Source organism: Somniosus microcephalus, chromosome 17 (assembly GCF_052327205.1).
Source record: "Somniosus microcephalus isolate GS21.2 chromosome 17, FLI_Smic_1.0, whole genome shotgun sequence".
Taxonomy (NCBI): Eukaryota; Metazoa; Chordata; class Chondrichthyes; order Squaliformes; family Somniosidae; genus Somniosus; species Somniosus microcephalus.
In genome coordinates this window covers 72,805,216-72,824,314 of record NC_141003.1, presented here as the reverse complement: position 1 = coordinate 72,824,314, position 19,099 = coordinate 72,805,216, and the positions used below count along the sequence as shown (strand labels likewise).

The window sequence follows — 19,099 nt, the reverse complement described above, 5'->3', positions numbered from 1 at the left end:
AGTACTTGAGCACTCATTCTGGGCTGAGACTTCCATGCAGTGCCAAGGGAGCAGTGCATTACCGGAGGCGTCCTTCTTGGGATCGAGGCTCCATCTACCTCTGTCTACTCATTAGTCAAAGTCAATTAATTCAAATGATCTGACAATTCTATTCAAGCACTAAGTTCGAATTTACCCGTGTTATTTATGCGTCTTAATTCAGATTATTGGATAATTAATTTTTTTTGTGCAAAAACAACTTTGAATTATCAGGAGTAGACTACATTCCAGTGGTTCAGGTGGGCAGTGAAGATCCCATAGCACTATTTGAAGAAGAGCAAGGAGTTCTTCCAGTGTGGCGTTCTGCAAGAGAACACTACTGAGGTAGCAGAATTTGTCTGTAACCTTAGGTGCTACATTATTGATCGTAAGCACAGTGGGGCGTGACTGGATGGCCAGGTATGGGCTGGTCCATCATCTCAGTCTTTAAGCAGCTGAATATCCTCGAGTGTGGGTGAGTAGCGTGCAATCATTGGTAAAAAGCAAGTTGTGAATGGTCATCTGCAGTGCTTTTGTTTTTGTACACACACAATGAAGGTTGAAGATGCTGCTGCACATTATACACGAAGAGCTTTGAGATGTAATAAGGATCTAGAAATGCAAGTTTTTCTTACTGTGGGTTCATTACTGTCAGTACCATAGTGCAAGTATGGAAAGCAAACCCTGTTTTTCTGCAGCGCACAAACTAACCTTGTTGCCTGCTTGATAATTCTACCCATGTATTTTAAGTAGTACCACTCTAACGCAACAAACATGCACACCTTCACATTATCTTTACCGCCCAACAGCACAGCTTCTGTTTAACAATACATGAGGCATCACTGGCACTACAGATACTTAAGCTGTCCCTAAGCATATTATAATGGCTTATGACTTTTACCATTTACAGCGTTTGTTTTTTCTTACCTCACAAAACAAGTTGTGCCCGACAACATTGTGCAGTGCTGAAAAAGGCCATGTTGGGGGGGGGGAAACAATGCACACATTGCATCATGTCTAGAAAAAGGTTGAAATGGGGTTTCAGAGGCTGTCAATTGAGACACTTTTGCCAATCTTCTGGGGCCTTTATTTTGAAATGTTTAGATCAAAGCTGTGCAATTTGAAAAGCTACACAGAATGTTTGTGCAAGACATGGAGGCCACATTTCTAAAGTCAGAACTGAAAATCACAGCGCATTGTGCTGATCTAGGAATCAATGTACAGATCGAAGCTCCAAACTTCTCTCTGTGCTGGAATCGTAGAATCATAGAATGGTTACAGCACAGAAGGCGGCCATTCAGCCCGTTGAGTCATTCGGCCGGCTCCTTGCAAGAGCACTTCAGCGAGTCCCACTCCCCCGCTCTTTCCCCGTAGCCCTGCAAATTTTTTTCTTTCAGATACTTATCCAATTCCCTTTTGAAAGCCGTGATTGATTGAGTCTGCCTCCACCACCCTTTCAGGCAGTGCATTCCAGATCCTAACCACTCGCTGCATAAAAAAGTTTTTTCTTATGTCGCCTTTGGTTCTTTTGCCAATCACCTTAAATCTGTGTCCTCTGGTTCACAACCCTTCTGCTAATGGGAACAGTTTCCCTCTATCTACTCTGTCCAGACACCTCATGATTTTGAACACCTCTATCAAATCTCTTCTTAATCTTCTCTGCTCCAAGGAGAACAACCCCAGCTTCTCTAGTCTATCCACGTAACTGAAGTCAATCATCTCTGGAATCATTCTCGTAAATCTTTTCTGCACCCTCTCTAAGGCCTTCACATCCTTCCTAAAGCGCGGTGCCCAGTATTGGACACATTACTCCAGTTGAGGCCAGACCAGTGTTTTATACAGGTTCATCATAATTTCCACGCTTCTGTACGCTATACCTCTATTCTTGAAGCCCAGGATCCCATAAGCTTTTTTAACTGCTTTCTCAACCTGCCCTACCGCCTTCAACGATTTGTGCACATATACCCCATGGTCTCTCTGCTCATGCACCCCCTTTAGGATTGTACCCTTTAGTTTATATTTCCTCTCTTCATTCTTTCTACCAGAATGTATCACTTCACACTTTACTGCATTAAATTTCATCTGCCACGTGTCGACCCATTCCACCAGCCTGTCTATGTCCCGTTGAAGTCTATCACAATCCTCCTCACTGTTCACTATACTTCCAAGTTTTGTGTCATCTGCAAATTTTGAAATTGTGCCCTGTACACCCACATCCAAGTCATTAATATATATCAAGAAAAGCAGTGGTCCTGGAACCGACCCCTGGGGAACACCATTGTATACCTTCCTCCAGTCCGAAAAACAACCATTCACCACAACTTTGTTTCCTGTCACTTAACCAATTTCATATCCATGCTGCCACTGTCCCTTTTATTCCTTGCTAGCTTCAACTTTGCTAGCAAGCAGAGTTTGTGGCACTATGCCGAATACCTTTTGGAAATCCATGTACACCACGTCAACTGCATTGCCTTCATCAACCCTCTCTGTTACCTCATCAAAAAACTCGATAAGTTGGTTAAACATGATTTGCCTTTAACAAATCCGTGCTGGCTTTCCTTAATGAATCCACACTTGTCCAAGTGACTGTTACTTTTGTCCCTGATTATTGTTTCTAAAAGCTTCCCCATTACCAAGGTTAAACTGACCGGCCTACAGTTGCTGGGTTTATCTTTACACCCTTTTTTGAACAATGGTGTAACATTTGCAATTCTCCAGTCCTCTGGCACCACCCCTGTTTCTAAGGAGGATTGGAAGATTATGGCCAGTACCTCTGTGATTTCTTCCTTCCAGTCCTGCTGACTTATCTACTTTAAGTACAGCCAGCCTTTCTAGTACCTCATTTTTATCAATTCTTATCCCATCCAGTATCTCCTTTACCTCCTCCTTCACTATGTCTATGGCAGCATCTACTTCCTTTGTGCAGACAGATGCAAAGTACTCATTTAGTACCTCAGCCATTCCCTCTACCTCCATGCGTAGGTCTCCTTTTTGGTCCCTAATCTTACTACTCGTTTACTATTTATATGCCTATAGAAGACTTTTTGAATACCTTTTATGCTAGCTGCCATTCTATTCTCATACCCGCTCTTTGTTCCTCTTATTTTCTTTTTCACTTGTCCTCTGAGCTTTCTATATTTAGCCTGATTCTCAGATGTGTTCTCAACCTGACATCTGTCATACGCACTCTTTTTCTGCTTCATCTTACTCTCCATTTCTTACGTCATCCAGGGAGCTCTGACTTTAGTTGCCTTACCTTTCCTCCTAGTAGGAATGTACCCCGACTGTACCCAAACTATTTCCTCTTTAAAGGCAGCCCATTGTTTAATTACAGTTTTGCCTGCCAATTTTTGATTCCAATTTACCCAGGCCAGATCCATTCTCATCCCACTGAAATTTGCCTTCCTCCAATTAAGTACTTTTACACTAGATTGCTACTTGTCCTTTTCCATAGCTAATCTAAACCTTATGATACTATGATCACTGTTCCCTAAATGTTCACCGACTGACACTTGCTCCACTTGACCTACCTCATTCCCCAGAACCAGATCCAGCAATGCCTCCTCCCTCATCGGGCTGGAAACACATTGATCAAAAAAGTTCTCCTGAAGACAGAAATTCTTCCACCTCTCTGCCCTTTACGCTATTACTATCCCAGTCTATATTAGGATAGTTGAAGTCCCTCATTATCACTACTCCATAGTCCTTGCATCTCTCTGTAGTTTCTTTGCAAATTTGCTCCTCCATATTTTTCCCAGTAGTTGGTGTCCTTTGAATACACCTAGTAGTGTAATGGCACCTCTATTATTTCTTAACTCTAACCAAATAGATTCTGTCCTGGACCCCTCCATGACATCCTCTCTCTCCAGCACTAATATTCTCCTTAACCAATACTGCTACACCACCTCCTATCTTTCCTTTCCTATCTTTCCTGAACACCCGATATCCAGGATGAGAATCCCTCCAGCGCAACTGTTCAAATAAGCTTCTTATGGACTTGGGGAGGGTGGGAGAAAGGAAGAGACATGGAAACAATTTGGGTCTGTGCAATGTAGCTAAGCATTTAAAAGCATTTTTTGGCCTTTTCTCTGTACCATGCAAAATTGGTACATCTTAAACTAGTGCTTGGCAAGTTAATTCTTTGACTTTTTCCTCCTTCCAAGGTTACAGAATCTTTATCAGCGTATAGTTGACAATGACAATACTGTGGATGGAAATCAAATCAGGTTCTTTCTGGAGGATGTACTTGTATGAGAGTGTAAGCACTGCTCAATGGCCCCTGCCCCTGTGACAGTTAAGGCTGACAAAATCATAAATAAAGCAGCCAAAACATCAAGAAAAGAAAGTACGCACAACCAAAGCACATTATTTAAAAAAAAAACAAAAATGCTGGAAATTCTCAGCAGGTCAGGCAGTATCTGTGGAGAGAGAAACAGATAACGGGCTAGATTTTCGTGGAGCCGTCAGGCGGGGTTTCAGGTGTGTGGGGGGAAATCCCGAATTTGGGGGTCCCAACACCATCCCGCCCAAAACCCCGCCCCACGTAAGTTTCAGGGGCGGCGGGTACCCGTCCCGCACTGGGACCCGCCGAAACCAGGCGGGAAGGGATTAGTGCCAATTAACTGCCTGTTAACAGGCAGTTTTTAGCCAAATCCCTATTTGGAGGGGTTTCGTGTGGGTTTCCCGACAGCTCCAAACCACGCCAGGTTAGAGCAGGCGGGCCGTCGGGTTGAAGGAGTTGGAGGGGTCGCGATGTTGGCACTCAGGTGAGTGATGGGTGCATGAGTGTAAAGGTAAGTGTGTTTGGTGTGTCTAAAGTGTGTAAAGAACTTTTACTTACCTGTACTTACCTTCACAGCCTTTCTTCCTGTAGCCGTCGGGAGCCCATCACTCAGCCGGAACTGAAAGCTGAACGGCTGCGATCTGTGAAAAGTGACAGCCTTCAGCTATGAGTGCCGGTAAGAGTTCTAACTGAGTCTGTGCAGAATGACTCATGGTAGAACTCAGACTGTCAGTGTTTCACAGCTTCAAACAGCTGTCAAATGCTAATATTTCATCTGTCACGAACTCTTGACAGATGAAATTTCAGTCTGTGACGTCACCTGTTGCCGGGTGGCCCTTAATTGGCCTGCTGAGCGGGCTCAACAAGGTCAATCAAGGGAAAATCGCGCGGATTGGCGGGACGTCGAAGTAGGCGGGTCAAAAACTCGAAAGGGGAAGTCCCGCCTTCTTCCCGACAGGTTCGGAAAAATATACCCCAACGTTTCAGGTCGATGACCCTTCGTCAGAACTGGAAAAAGTTAAGAGATGTAACAGATTTTAAGCAAGTGCAGGGGCAGGAAAAAGGGGGCGGGGTGGAAAGAACAAAAGGGACAGTCTGTGATAGGGCGGAAGGCAGGAGTGATTAAATGACAAAAGGTATGATTGTACAAAGCAAAAGGAGATGGTAATGGGACAAGTAAAGAAACAAAAGATGGGTCTAGAAGAGGTGTAAATGGGTATAGCAGAATCATCAACAGCTGCCATCTGAAAAAATGGGGGCAGAGGTTATGATCTGAAATTGTTGAACTCAATGTTGAGTCTAGAAGGCTGTAAAGTGCCTAATAGAAAAATGAGGTGCTGTTCCTTGAGCTTACGTTGAGATTCGTTGCAAAAGTGTAAGAGGCCGAGGACAGAGTGGTCAGAGTGGGAGTGGAGCGGAGAATTAAAGTGACAGGCGACCGGAAGTTCAGGGTCACACTTGCGGACTGAACGGAGGTTTTTCGCAAAGCGGTCACCAAATCTGCGTTTGGTTTTCCCAATGTAGGGAGACCACACTGTGAGCAGTGAATACAGTATACTAAATTGCAAGAAGTACAAGTAAATCGCTGTTTCACCTGGAAGGAGTGTTTAGGGTCCTGGACAGTGGGAAGGGAGGAGGTAAAAGGGTGGGGGTTGCATCTCCTGCGCTTGCAATGGGAAAGTGCTGTGGGAAGGGGAAAGGGTGTTTCAGGAGTGGACCAGGGTGTCGCGAAGGGAGCGGTGCCTTCGAAATGCTGAAAGGGGAGGGCAAGGGCAGATGTGTTTGGTGGTGGGATCACATTGGAGGTGGCAGAGGATGATCCGTTGAATGTAGAGGCTGGTGGGGTGAAAGGCGAGGACAAGGGGAACCCTATCGTGGTTCTGGGAGGGATGGGAAGGGGCGAGAGCAGAATTGCGTGAAATGGAACAGACACGGTCATGTCAACCACGGTACAGGGGAATCCTCAGTTGGGGAAAAAGGAAGACATATCAGAAGCACTAGTATGGAAGGTGGCATCGTCATAACAGATGCGACGGAGACGGAGAAACTGGGAGAATGGAATAGAGTCCGTAAAGGAAGCGGGGTGGGAGGAAATGTAGTCCAGGTAGCTGTGGGAGTCAGTGGGCTGATAGTGAATGTTTGTTGATAGCCTATCCCCAGAAATGGAGACAGAGAAGTCAAGGAAGGGTAGGGAAGGGTCGGAGAAGGATCATGTGAAGGTGACGGAAGGGTGGAAATTGGAAACAAAGTGAATGAAATTTTCCAGTTCAGGGCGAGAGCAGGAAACGGCATTGATATAGTCATCAATGTATCAGATAAAGAGGCGAGGGTGGGGGGCAGGGTGGGGACCTCAGTAGGACTGGAACAAAATTCCATATATCCCACAAAATTATTTCCCCCAAAACATTATTTAAAACCATTTTTTGGGAGCTGGATATTCTGGGCACATCATACATTTGAGCACTTTGAGAACAGTAGCATAGTGTTTATGTTACTGGACTACTAATCCAGAGGCCTGGACTATGATCCAGAGATGGGAGTTCAAATCCCATCATGGCAGCTGGGGAATTTAAATTCAGTTAAATTGAATAAAACTGGAATAAAAAGAACAGAAATAGGAGCAGGAGCAGGCCATTTGGCCCCTCGAGCCTGCTCCGCCATTTAATAAGATCATGGCTGATCCGATTCTGGCCTCAACTCCACTTTCCTGCCTGTTCCCCATAACCCTCGACTCCCCCCGTTGCTCAAAAATCTGTCAATCTCTGCCTTGAATATATTCAATGACTCAGCTTCCACAGCTCTCTGGGGTAAAGAATTCCAAAGATTCACAACCCTCAGAGAAGAAATTCCTTCTCATCTCCGTCTTAAATGGGCGACCCTTTATTCTGAGACTATGCCCCCTCGTGGCGAAACATCCTGTCAGCATCTACCCTGTCCAACCCCCTCAGAATTTTATATGTTTCAATAAGATCACCTCTCATTCTTCTAAACTCCAATGAGTATAGACCCAACCTGCTCAACCTTTCCTCATAAGACAACCCTTCCATCCCAGGAATCAACCGAGTGAACCTTCTCTGCACTGCCTCCAATGCAAGTATATCACTCCTTAAATAAGGAGACCAAAACTGTACGCAGTACTCTAGATTTGGTCTCACCAGCGCCCTGTACAGTTGTAGCAAGACTCCCTACTTTTATACTCTGTCCTCCTTGAAATAAAAGGTCAACATTCCATTTGCCTTCCTAATTACTTGCTGCACCTGCATGTTAACTTCGTGTTTCATGCACGAGGACACCCAAATCCCTCTGTACCGCCGCATTCTGCAGTCCTTCTCCATTTAAATAATATTTTTATTTTCTATTCTTCCTCCCAAAGTGGATAACTTCATATTTTCCCACATTATACTCCATCTGCCGAATTCTAGCCCACTCACTTAACCTGTCTATATCCCTTTGCAGACTCTTTGTGTCCTCCTCACAACTTGCTTTCCCACCTATCTTTGTATCATCAGCAAATTTGGCTACAGTACACTTGGTCCCTTCATCCAAGTCATTAATACAGATTGAAAATAGTTGAGGCCCCAGCACTGATCCCTGTGGCACCCCACTAGTTACAGATTGCCATCCTGAAAATGACCCATTTATCCCGACTCTCTGTTTTCTGTTAGTTAGCCAATCCTCTATCCATGCTAATATATTACCCCCAACTCCGTGAGCTCTTATCTTATGCAGTAACCTTTTATGTGGCACCTTGTCGAATGCCTTTTGGAAATCCAAGTACACTACATCAACTGGTTCCCCTTTATCCACCCTGCTCGTTAACTCCTCAAAGAACTCTAATAAATTTGTCAAACACGATTTTCCTTTCATAAACCATACTGACTCTTTTCATGTGTTTTGATTTTCTAAATGCACTGCTACTACTTCCTTAATAATGGGTTTGAGCATTTTGCCAATGACAGATGTTAGGCTAACTGCCCTATAGTTTCCTGCTTTCTGTCTCCCTCCTTTTTTGAATAAGGGAGTTACATTTGCGGTTTTTCAATCCGCTGGGACTTTTCCAGAGTCAAGGGAATTTTGGAAGAAAAGCTATTATCAGTAATGGTAACTATCGGATTAGATGAAAAACCCATCTGGTTCACTACTGTCCTTCAGGGAAGGAAATCTGCCATCCTTACCTGGTCTGGTCAATATGTAATTCCAGACCCACAGCAATGTGAATGACTCTTAACTGCCCTCTGAAATGGCTGAGCAAGTCACTCAGTTGTAACAAACTGCTACAGAAAACAAGAAGAATAAAATTGGACGGACCACTCGGCATCGACCTTGGCACCGACTTCCGACACGACAACCGCACACCCAGCCCAGTCAACCCTAGAAAGTCCTCTTCATTTAGGGAACCTGTATCAAAATTGGGAGAGCTGTCACACAGACTAGTCAAGCAACAGCCTGGCATAGTCATACTCACAGAATCATACCTTTCAGCCAATGTCCCAGACTCCTCCATTACCATCCCTGGATATGTCCTGTCCCACCGACAGGACAGATCCAGCAAGAGGTGGCGGTACAGTCGGGAGGGAGTGGCCCTGGGAGTCCTCAACATCGACTCCGGACCCCATGAAGTCTCATGGCTTCAGGCCAAGCATGGGCAAGGAAACCTCCTCCTGCTGTTTACCACCTACCGCCCTCCCTCAGCTGATGAATCAGTACTCCTCCATGTTGAACACCACTGGGAAGAAGCACTGAGGGTAGCAAGGGCACAGAATGTAGGCTGGGTGAGGGACATCAATGTCCATAACCAAGAGTGGCTCGGTAGCACCACCACTGGCCGAGCTGGCTGAGTCCTGAAGGACATAGCTGCCAGACTGGGTCTGCAGCAAGTGGTGAGAGAACCAACACGAGGGGAAAAACCTATTTGACCTCGTCCTCACCAATCTACCTGTCGCAGATGCATCTGTTCATGACAGCACTGGTAGCAGCGACCATCGCACAGTCCTTGTGGAAATGAAGACCGTCTTAACACTGATGACACCCTCCATTGTGTTGTGTGACCACCATGCTAAATGGGATAGAAACATAGAAACATAGAAAAATAGGAGCCGGAGTAGGCCATTCGGTCCTTCGAGCCTGCTCCGCCATTCAATATGATCATGGCTGATCCTCTATCTCAATAACATATTCCCGCTCTCTCCCCATACCCCTTGAGGCCTTTTGTGTCTAGAATCAGGCTAATTAGAGGCCAGAGTTTAAAAAGTGAATAATAACATCAATTAGAGACTACAGCCATTTGGAATCCTGCTCCAATAAGGTGCCTTGTATTTCTCGGAGTTTTTCTCTCTCTTTCCTCTCCCTATTTACTCAAGTAATGGCAGAGGTTGGAGAACTATTCTTTACCCTAGTCTTTCAGCTGTTGAAGACCCATTACTGGAGAAGGGCTGTAGAGGAGAGACAAAAACTCTCAAGTCTTTGAAACCATGATTCGGTGGATAAATGTACTTCAAAGTGGAGTAGTATTGACCTAGAAGGTCCCATGGTCTGTGTTATTATACAATCGCAGTAACAACAGGTTAGAGAGAAGGGGGAGGGGGAGCAAGAGAAAGAAAAGACTCAACAAAAATAGGTGCCTAATCTTGACTGGTGCAGTGAATGGAGCTGCTCGGTCAGTGCATGGAGCTGCTCGGTCAGTGCATGGAGCTGCTCGGTCAGTGCATGGAGCTGCTCGGTCAGTGCATGGAGCTGCTCGGTCAGTGCAAGGAGCTGCTCGGTCAGTGCAAGGAGCTGCTCGGTCAGTGCAAGGAGCTGCTCGGTCAGTGCAAGGAGCTGCTCGGTCAGTGCATGGAGCTGCTCGGTCAGTGCATGGAGCTGCTCGGTCAGTGCAAGGAGCTGCTCGGTCAGTGCAAGGAGCTGCTCGGTCAGTGCATGGAGCTGCTCGGTCAGTGCATGCCAGGTGACAGAATGAGAACAAAGCAGATCCTGTTTTGACAGGAGGAGTCATTTTGAAGAGTTTGGAATGTAAGCTTAATATAAAGTGGGTTTTTTTTTGGGGGGGGGGGTGGTGAGGTTAGAAGATTAAGTATAAGGATTTTTTACACAGTTTACAGCATTATGTAGAAATTGGTAAATTCTATGGAATTTTCTGAAAACCCAGAGATAACTTCATAGGACCTGCTTTTAAAGTTACCCACTATATCTGTACAGATACTGGCACTTCAGATGAACAAACCCCTTCCCCGGCCCATCACTTTCTTAACTTCAGAAACAATGTCTCATACAGAGTTCAAGGGGTGCTTGCAGCCATCCAGCTCCTCCTCTAAGTAGGCATTATTCAGGAATTCAGAAAGTCAGTCAGCGAGCTAGTCAACTGCAGAAGGGTCATTATAGAGCCTGTTCTAGTCCTCATCCAACATACATACTTCCAGCAAGTATCACAAGATTGTAATCATGAACATGGCATTCTCTATTACTTAGTCCAAGGCCAATTGTAGCGCCCCCCACCCCACCCCCCGGATCACTGACCCAGCCAACATCTCACCTGGGACCTAACTAATGGTTAGTACAGTGCTTTTACCCAAATGAATCATCAGGGGATTGTTTGCAGCTTCAGTGAGAACCTTGACTACTCTAGCTGTCTTTTAAAAAAATCCATAATCTTTCAAATTGCATTACTATCTGAATATAGAGTCATTGGGGATAAAATTCATCTTTGACAGGGGTGCAAAACAGGCAGTAGCAAATTGGTCACCCGTGATACACCCTGCCCGATTTTTCTTTCCAATGACTTCACTGATCTTTTCAACTACCCTACACTGAAGTCTTTTTCAAAGTTACTTTTTGTCAGAGTAAGGGAATGATCTTAATGCTGCTGGAGGGAGACCAAGATATCAATGAGAGGTCTGTTTACACTTACAAAAAGCAATACGTACAAAGGTTCTTGTGTGGCCCCTTGCAATAGTGTTTTCAGGATAGATCTAGGAGTTCAAAACTGGGCATCCATGAGGGGCTGTGGGCCATCAGCAGCAGCAGGATTGTACTCCACCACAATCTGTAACCTCATGGCCTATCATATCCCTCACTCTACCATTACCATCAAGCCAGGGGACCAACCCTGGTTCAATGAGGAGTGCAGAAGAGTATGCCAGGAGCAGCACCAGGCGTACCTAAAAATGAGGTGCCAACCTGGGGAAGCTGCAACACAGAACTACATGCATGCTAAACAGCGAAAGCAGCATGCCATAGACAGAACTAAGCAATGCCACAATCAATGGATCATTTCAAAGCTCTCAGTCCTGCCACATCCAGTCGTGAATGGTGGTGGACCATTAAACAACAACGGGAGGAGGAGGCTCCATGAATATCCCCATCCTCAATGATGGCAGAGCCCAGCACGCGAGTGCAAAAGACAAGGCTGAAGCGTTTGCAACCATCTTCAGCCAGAAGTGCCGAGTGGATGATCCATATCAGCTTCCTCCTGACATCCCCACCATCGCAGAAGCCAGTCTTCAGCCAATTCGATTCACTCCACGTGATATCAAGAAACGGCTGAGTGCACTGGATACAGCAAAGGCTATGGGCCCCGACAACCTCCCAGCTGTCATGCTGAAGACTTGTGCTCCAGAACTAGCCGCGCCTCTAGCCAAGCTGTTCCAGTACAGCTACAACACTGGCATCAACACGACAATGTGGAAAACTGCCCAGGTATGTCCTGTCCACAAAAAGCAGGACAAATCCAATCTGGCCAATTATCGCCCCAGCAGTCTACTCTCAATCATCAGCAAAGTGATGGAAGGTGTCGTCAACAGTGCTATCAAGTGGCACTTACTCACCAATAACCTGCTCACTGATGCTCAGTTTGGGTTCCGCCAGGACCATTCGACTCCAGACCTCATTATAGCCTTGGTCCAAACATGGACAAAAGATCTGAATTCCAGAGGCGAGGTGAGAGTGACTGCCCTTGACATCAAGGCAGCATTTGACCAAGTGTGGTATCAAGGAGCCCGAGTAAAATTGAAGTCAATTGGAATCAGAGGGAAAATGCTCCACTGGCTAGAGTCATACCTAGCACAATGGTTGTGGTTTTTGGAGGCCAATCAGCTCAGCCCCAGGACATCGCTGCAAGAGTTCCTCAGGGCAGTGCCCTAGGCCCAACCATCTTTAGCTGCTTCATCAATGACCTTGCCTCCATCATAAGGTCAGAAGTGGGGATGTTCGCTGATGATTGCACAGTATTCAGTTCCATTCGCAACTCCCCAGATAATGAAGCAGTCCATGCCCGCATGCAGCAAGACCTGGACAACATTCAGGCTTGAGCGGATAAATGGCAAATAACATTCGTGCCAAAGTGCCAGGCAACGACCATCTCCAACAAGAGAGAGTCTAAACACTGCCGCTTGACATTCAATGGCATTACCATTGCCAAATCCCCCAACATCAACATCCTGGGGGGTCACCATTGACCAGAATCTTAACTGGACCAGCCACATAAATACTGCGGCTACAAGAGCAGGTCACAGGCTGGGTATTCTGCGGCAAGTGTCTCACCTCTTGACTCCCCAAAGCCTTTCCACCATTTAAAAGGCACAAGTCAGGAGTGTGATGGAATACTCTCCACTTGCCTGGATGAGTGCACTCCAACAACAAGCTCGACACCATCCAGGACAAAGCAGCCCGCTTAATCGGCACCCCAACCACCACATTAAACATTCACTCCCTCAACCACCAGCACACCGTTGCTGCAGTGTGTACCACCTACAAGAAGCACTGCAGCAACTCGCCAAGGATTCTTCAACAGCACCTCCCAAACCCGCGACCTCTTCCACCTAGAAGGACAAGGAACACCATCGCCTGCAAGTTCCCCTCTAAGTTACAAACCATCCTGACTTGGGAATATATCGCTGTTCCTTCATTGTCACTGGGTCAAAATCCTGGAACGCCCTCCCTAACAGCACTGTGGAGTACCTTCACCACACGGACTGCAGCGGTTCCAGAAGGAGGCCCACCACCACCTTCTCAAAGGCAATAAATGCTGGTCTTGCCCACATCCCACGAACGAATAAACTCCAAAATGTTCTTGCATGTATCTATTATCTTTAAAAGGTAAGGAACCAATAATACTATTTTTAAGAATAAATTTAAGAGGCGACTGCAATCTGGCTCAGTCAAGAAATGGTAGGCGCACAGTCTGTGATTTCGAGATGTGGTCCCTGTGAGTGCTGCTCCCCACCGACAGCGGAGGATCACCCCTTTAGTGCCTGGTGAAAAGAAATCACTGAAAAGGTTGACTAAAATAGTGTCCAGCTACCTGAAGTCACAAGCTGGTATTTAAAATGCAAACAGTTTTAGGCTGCCGAGTAACAAAAGACTTAAAGTCCGAGAAATTACACTGTATAAATATTAGCCTCTGAACTGCTTATAGTGCAGTTATATTGTGCAACTTGGAACACTGCAAGGTGGTTTATGCTTCACAGCATAAGAATCACAACGGAACTGCAGTGAGACGTGCCACATCAAATGACTTTATGCACCGTGCCACATCAAATTACTTTATCCACTCTTTAACAAAGGTATTGACCTGTTTAAGGGTTAACGCTTTGGGTAAAACAGCACACAAAATAATTTCATGAAAATGAGTCAAGGGCTTATTATATGCTAACATTGCACAGTGCAATCTCTATAATAAAAGATCTGAGCACACAAAGTCGCCCTGAAACAATAAGCTACTGCTTGACTAGAAGATGGCTACAAATAACGTCTCACGCATGTATGATTCATACTGTATCATTTTGATGGGAACCCAGAGGAGAGAAGGAAATTACAGCAACGTTGAATATCCATCAGAAGAAACCAAGGTCTGATGAAGAGGACATTTGTGCGGTTTGGTCAACGCTACTTTTTAAAATTGCTCAATTTATTAGCCTCTTCTCATTTCAATCAGCACAGGTGAGAGAGTTAGAAAGTGCATTTTAGATCAGATTTTAGGCAATTTCATAGGCACCTCACACTCAAAAATGACAGGTACTTATGGGATTTGGTACTTTATCATAACCACAATTAGCAATGAAACAAGCATTTAAAATAAAAAGTCATTCTTACCCTATCCTCCAGTCTGGTCACCTGCTCCTTGTAGTAGGCATTGAGTTGCTGCAGCTCTTTCTCCTTTTCTTCCAACTGTTTAGCCTGAAAATGGAAAGAAAAGGGCCATTTGTAATTCAGGGAGAAAATAAGGTCAGCTCTACATAGGAAGTTTTGTGTGTCACTATTTTTTAAATGAATAAACTGCAGCTTACAAGTATTTGCTTATAGTGCAGTTACACTGGGCTATCCCGCAACACTGCAAAGTTTCACAGTATGTCTTACTGACCACCCTGAAGTTGCTAGTTTCAGAAAGGAAGCTAACTATCCCGTCAGCTCTTTTGTAATATTAGGATTTCACTGACAGTCAGAGACCAGTGAGCAGAACTCCACTTTCCCCTGACAAGAGAACAGGAAGCATTACCTCAATGCTGTATGCTTGCACTGGCACAAGTGCCAGACAGTAACTACACTGGAACCGGAGCATCAAAAGGAGAATCTCAGTCAGAACCCATTAAAATTATGTACAAAGGAATCACGAATGAGAAACATTTTACGTTCAATTGTCAGATTAAAAAAATCTCTTTGTTCAACATCAAGTGCCCATGACACAATTGGAGAAATCAGATTGGAGGAACGACAAGAGCCCGACAGTGCAATGCAGGCGAGTTAACATCAGTAGAGATACAGCCACTCATCTGGATAGATTCAGTGATCACTTTATTTCAATTGCGTGCTTGTTAATTCAGCTGTCTTGCATACTGTTGGACACGGTATCTCCTCCCAGTTTACTCCAATAAATGCCATCATCACTTATATATTTTTGACAAAATATCCCAAAACAAAAGAGGAAGAAAATATATCCCTCAATGTTCTACAAGCAACGATTTGATTTTTTTTTAACAAACAGGATGCTGATGGTGAAACATTCTGAGATTGTATTGCTCCGTTACTTCTGTTCGGGTTACTTTTGTTCCCATCGTCCTTCAAGGCGCTTTAATGACTTTGGCAAGAGCCTGAGTATCTTTTGATGAATCCTTTATGAAGTAGCTGCTGCACAGAATATAGATACCCTGGTAACATTCTGAAGTAATGCCTTCTATAATGAACAATCCTGACACACACTTCTTTGTAGAGAAAATGACGGAGGAAAACTGGAGGTAGAATTATCTCCCTCATTTACTCCAGTCTTCTTGTCTTCAGAAACATTTAAGCTCTCAGCGATTTTGATCAGCCTTTGTGGGGAAGGATAAAAACCACACAGGCCTTCTTATGCAAGCCTGTATTGTCATTATTTGAGTCCATCTACTTCTGTTTAGTGTTTTAAGATGATAAATACTGAGTTTTGTTTCACTAGTTTGTCATTTCAATTAATGAAGAACTGCATAATTTAAATTTCACATGGCGTTTGCGTTTGATGCATGTATGTGCATGTTAGGATATAGCTAAAATGTTTCAAAACCACTCCAACTTACTGCATCAAAACATCACCTGGAACATAGGATTGAACTGCAGATCTACTAATTAAAGGCACATTATTCTAAGGAATTATTCAACCTCAAAGTTTTTTTTTCAAAAACAGGAGACATATCAGTTGCACCGACCTGACCAAGGAGTGGGGAAGAGAAATTAAAAGTAGATGGAACACCACTTAGCAGAGTGGCTGAGAACCAACACTTAACCTAAGAAAGATAGTGCAGCACTTGTTAGCTAACCTCAGTCAGGTTCTACAACTGGTCTTATTGCCTGCAAGACATAAAAGGAAGAAAGTAATTCCAGGGTTCCTGTGCATGACCACAATCTAGTGACACCCGCACATTTGTGTGTTGCATAGGATCAGCTCGACTGTCACAGTAGCTCTCTATGATCGAACAGTCATCCAATAATCACTGTGCAGTCTCATACAAGAAGAATGGCCAAAGGACAAACTTTTATTTATCATAAGTCCAGCGATCGTACCTGGAGACATGAATAAAACAAGACCACTGTCCTTACATCCGAACATATGACAAGATGGACAGGTTCATCAAGCCTGTCCTAGTCACAACTAACCTAAGTATTATGATTGCAAAGCTTCCACTTTATCTCACGACACTTGAAACTGCCATCTATGATTATGTAAGTCTTCGTCATTTCCCCTCCCTGTTGCACATTTGTGACACAGGACATTGGAAGGACAGCAAAGTACTGCACATCTGACAGAATCTCTGTTATACCACTTTAATTCAGCCTTCCTGATTACCTGCCAGAAGACTGCAGTTGATATCAAAACTACCTAATGTTTCTTTCGTTATTTGTATTGCACTTGCCTTCATTCCTGTGAATAGGCTATTATTGTACTCGACACACAAGACCAAATTTTATGGACTTTCTATTATCTGCCAATTTGCATTATCTACTGGTGATGTCTTCCCCATGGTGTGGATAATGGAGCTTCCACTTTACTTGCATTTCACCTGAGGATGGGGAGGAGCAGTGTAAGGTGGAAAGGTGCTTAATTCTCCGTGATTCTGATGTGTACAATGAGTGCCAAAACATACCTTTGCGGTGAAATCAATGGAAGTCATATCAGGTCTTGTTCAAGAATACACTACATTTATAACCATGTTTTTATACTCTGACTGTATGTGCAGCTTTAGTACACTATGCGTGACCACAAACGCCATCAACATTTATCACTCAGTGGGTCAGGAAAGGCTGGAGGGGATTTCCAGTTTAATAACAGTGTGTAGTATGATTTAGCACAAAGTCTAAAGCAACTTTGGAGGAGCTGAGCACAGAGGCCAGGTGATTCTTCACAGATAAGCAGGGAACGATGAGACTTTTCCCTAAAAGCTCCTGAACACCTCCTGCAAGCTCGTAGAAGGGACCAGAAAAAGAAAGATGTGTGTGTGTGTGTGGAGGGGGTGAAACACAGAGTGAAAGCCTACATTAAAAAAAAAATGCTGTAACTGGTCAGTAAATTTGTAATCAGCCCCAACTAGTACAGAATTGAATAACTGCTAATGGCAATTGATTTTTAGTGGAGTACATGGGAATGTTTTGTTTAATTGTGTTTTACTATAGATACTCTAAAGCAATGTGTACAGGCAAAGAGATCTAAACACAGTCCAATGCTTTTGCTATTGATGGAAACAGTGTACTCATCCATTCCATAAAATCCATATATAGATGGAATTAGACCAAGAAACTGGCAGCCCAGAACAGAAGGGATAAAAAGAACATTACTCCAGGATCTCTGCCTCACAATATATCTCATTCTCAAACAAAGCTTTCTTCTCGACATATATTTTTGTTTTTAGATTATTCAAAATTATGAAACAGCAATCTCTCAAACTGCAGAATAATTTGAAATGTTCACACCAATTTGCCCTGTAAACAGTATAAACATGTTTGCAGTCAGTTTTGTGCTGTGCACCTCTGTCCACCAGGAACTGGACTGAGACTAGACAAACCCCATAAGCCAGATTTTCAGTGTGCCGTGAGGCGAGCTTTTAGGCGTGCATGGGGCAAAAATCCCGAATTCGGGGGTCCCGACACCATCCCGCCTAAAACCCGCCTCCACGTTAAGTTTCAAAGGAGGCGGGTACCCACCCCGCACTGGGACCCGTCGACCCAAGGCAGGAAGGGATTAGTGCCAATTAACTGCCTGTTAACAGGTAGTTAACAGGCAGTTTTTAGCCTAATCCCTATTTGGAGGGGTGTCGTGTGGGATTCCCAATGGCTCCAAACCACGCCAGGTTAGAGCAGGCGGGTCGGGTTGAAGGACTTGGAGGGGTCGCGGTGTCGGTGTTCAGGTGAGTGATAGGTGTATGAGTGCAAAGGGAAGTGTGTTTGGTGTGTCTAAAGTGTGTAAAGAAGTTTAAAATTACCTGTACTTACCTTAACAGCCTTTCTTCCTCTAGGCGTCGAGAGTCCATCACTCAGCCGGCACTGAAAGCAGAATGGCTGTGATCTGTCAGCTTTCAGTGCCGGTGAGAGTTCTAACTGAGTCTGCATAGAAGGATTCAGGTTATAAGTCAGACTGTCAGTGTTTGACAGCTTCAAACAGCTGTGAAACACTGATATTTCATCTGTCAACACCTCTTGACAGATGAAATTTCAGTCTGTGACGTCACCTGTTGCCAGGTGGCCCTTAATTGGCCTGCTGAGCCAGCTGGGCGGGCTCAACAAGGTCAATCAAGGGAAAATCGCGTGGACTGGCCGGACGTCGATGGAGGCGGGACTAAAACCCGAAAGTGGTAGTCCCACCTCCTTCCCGACTGCTGGATGAAAATCCAGCCCCACTTCTCTAAGGGCTCTTAACCATCAACAGAAGCCATTTTTACAAGGAGTTGTCACTCCAGGGTGGATCAAACTTAATTTCAAAATAAATTCTACTGCAATCATCATACTGTAGACACTGTCCTGATACAGAATGAGAATTCATTTTTCACAGACGCCATCAGTATTTCCACACAAATAACACATATTCCAATGCAAGGATGGCCAACATTCTTGATTAAAACCTAATTATCAACACATCACTTATCAGAACAGGTCTGGGATGTAAATGAGGGAAGGGACCAGAGGAAAAAGAAGTGTGTGGGCTCCATCATCATCCTGGCAACATTGAGAATAAACTGAACCAAAGTTGTTTTGGAAACGAGCATTAATGAGTGCTTGACACAGGCGAGCTTCAGTCCATTTATCCGGGCTTGATTTAAATGCGGGTCCCAAAGTGTTCCCACCCAA

General features: G+C 44.6%; 1 protein-coding gene across 1 annotated transcript in view; it reads right to left on the bottom strand.

The window, feature by feature from the left end:
- Nucleotides 1–19,099, bottom strand: part of chchd3a (coiled-coil-helix-coiled-coil-helix domain containing 3a) — a 336,024-nt gene that overhangs the window by 57,443 nt on the left and 259,482 nt on the right. Inside the window, exon 5 of the mRNA XM_086010675.1 lies at nucleotides 14,387–14,470. Coding sequence (XP_085866801.1) covers nucleotides 14,387–14,470 — 84 coding nt within the window. The remainder of the gene's footprint in view (nucleotides 1–14,386; nucleotides 14,471–19,099) is intronic.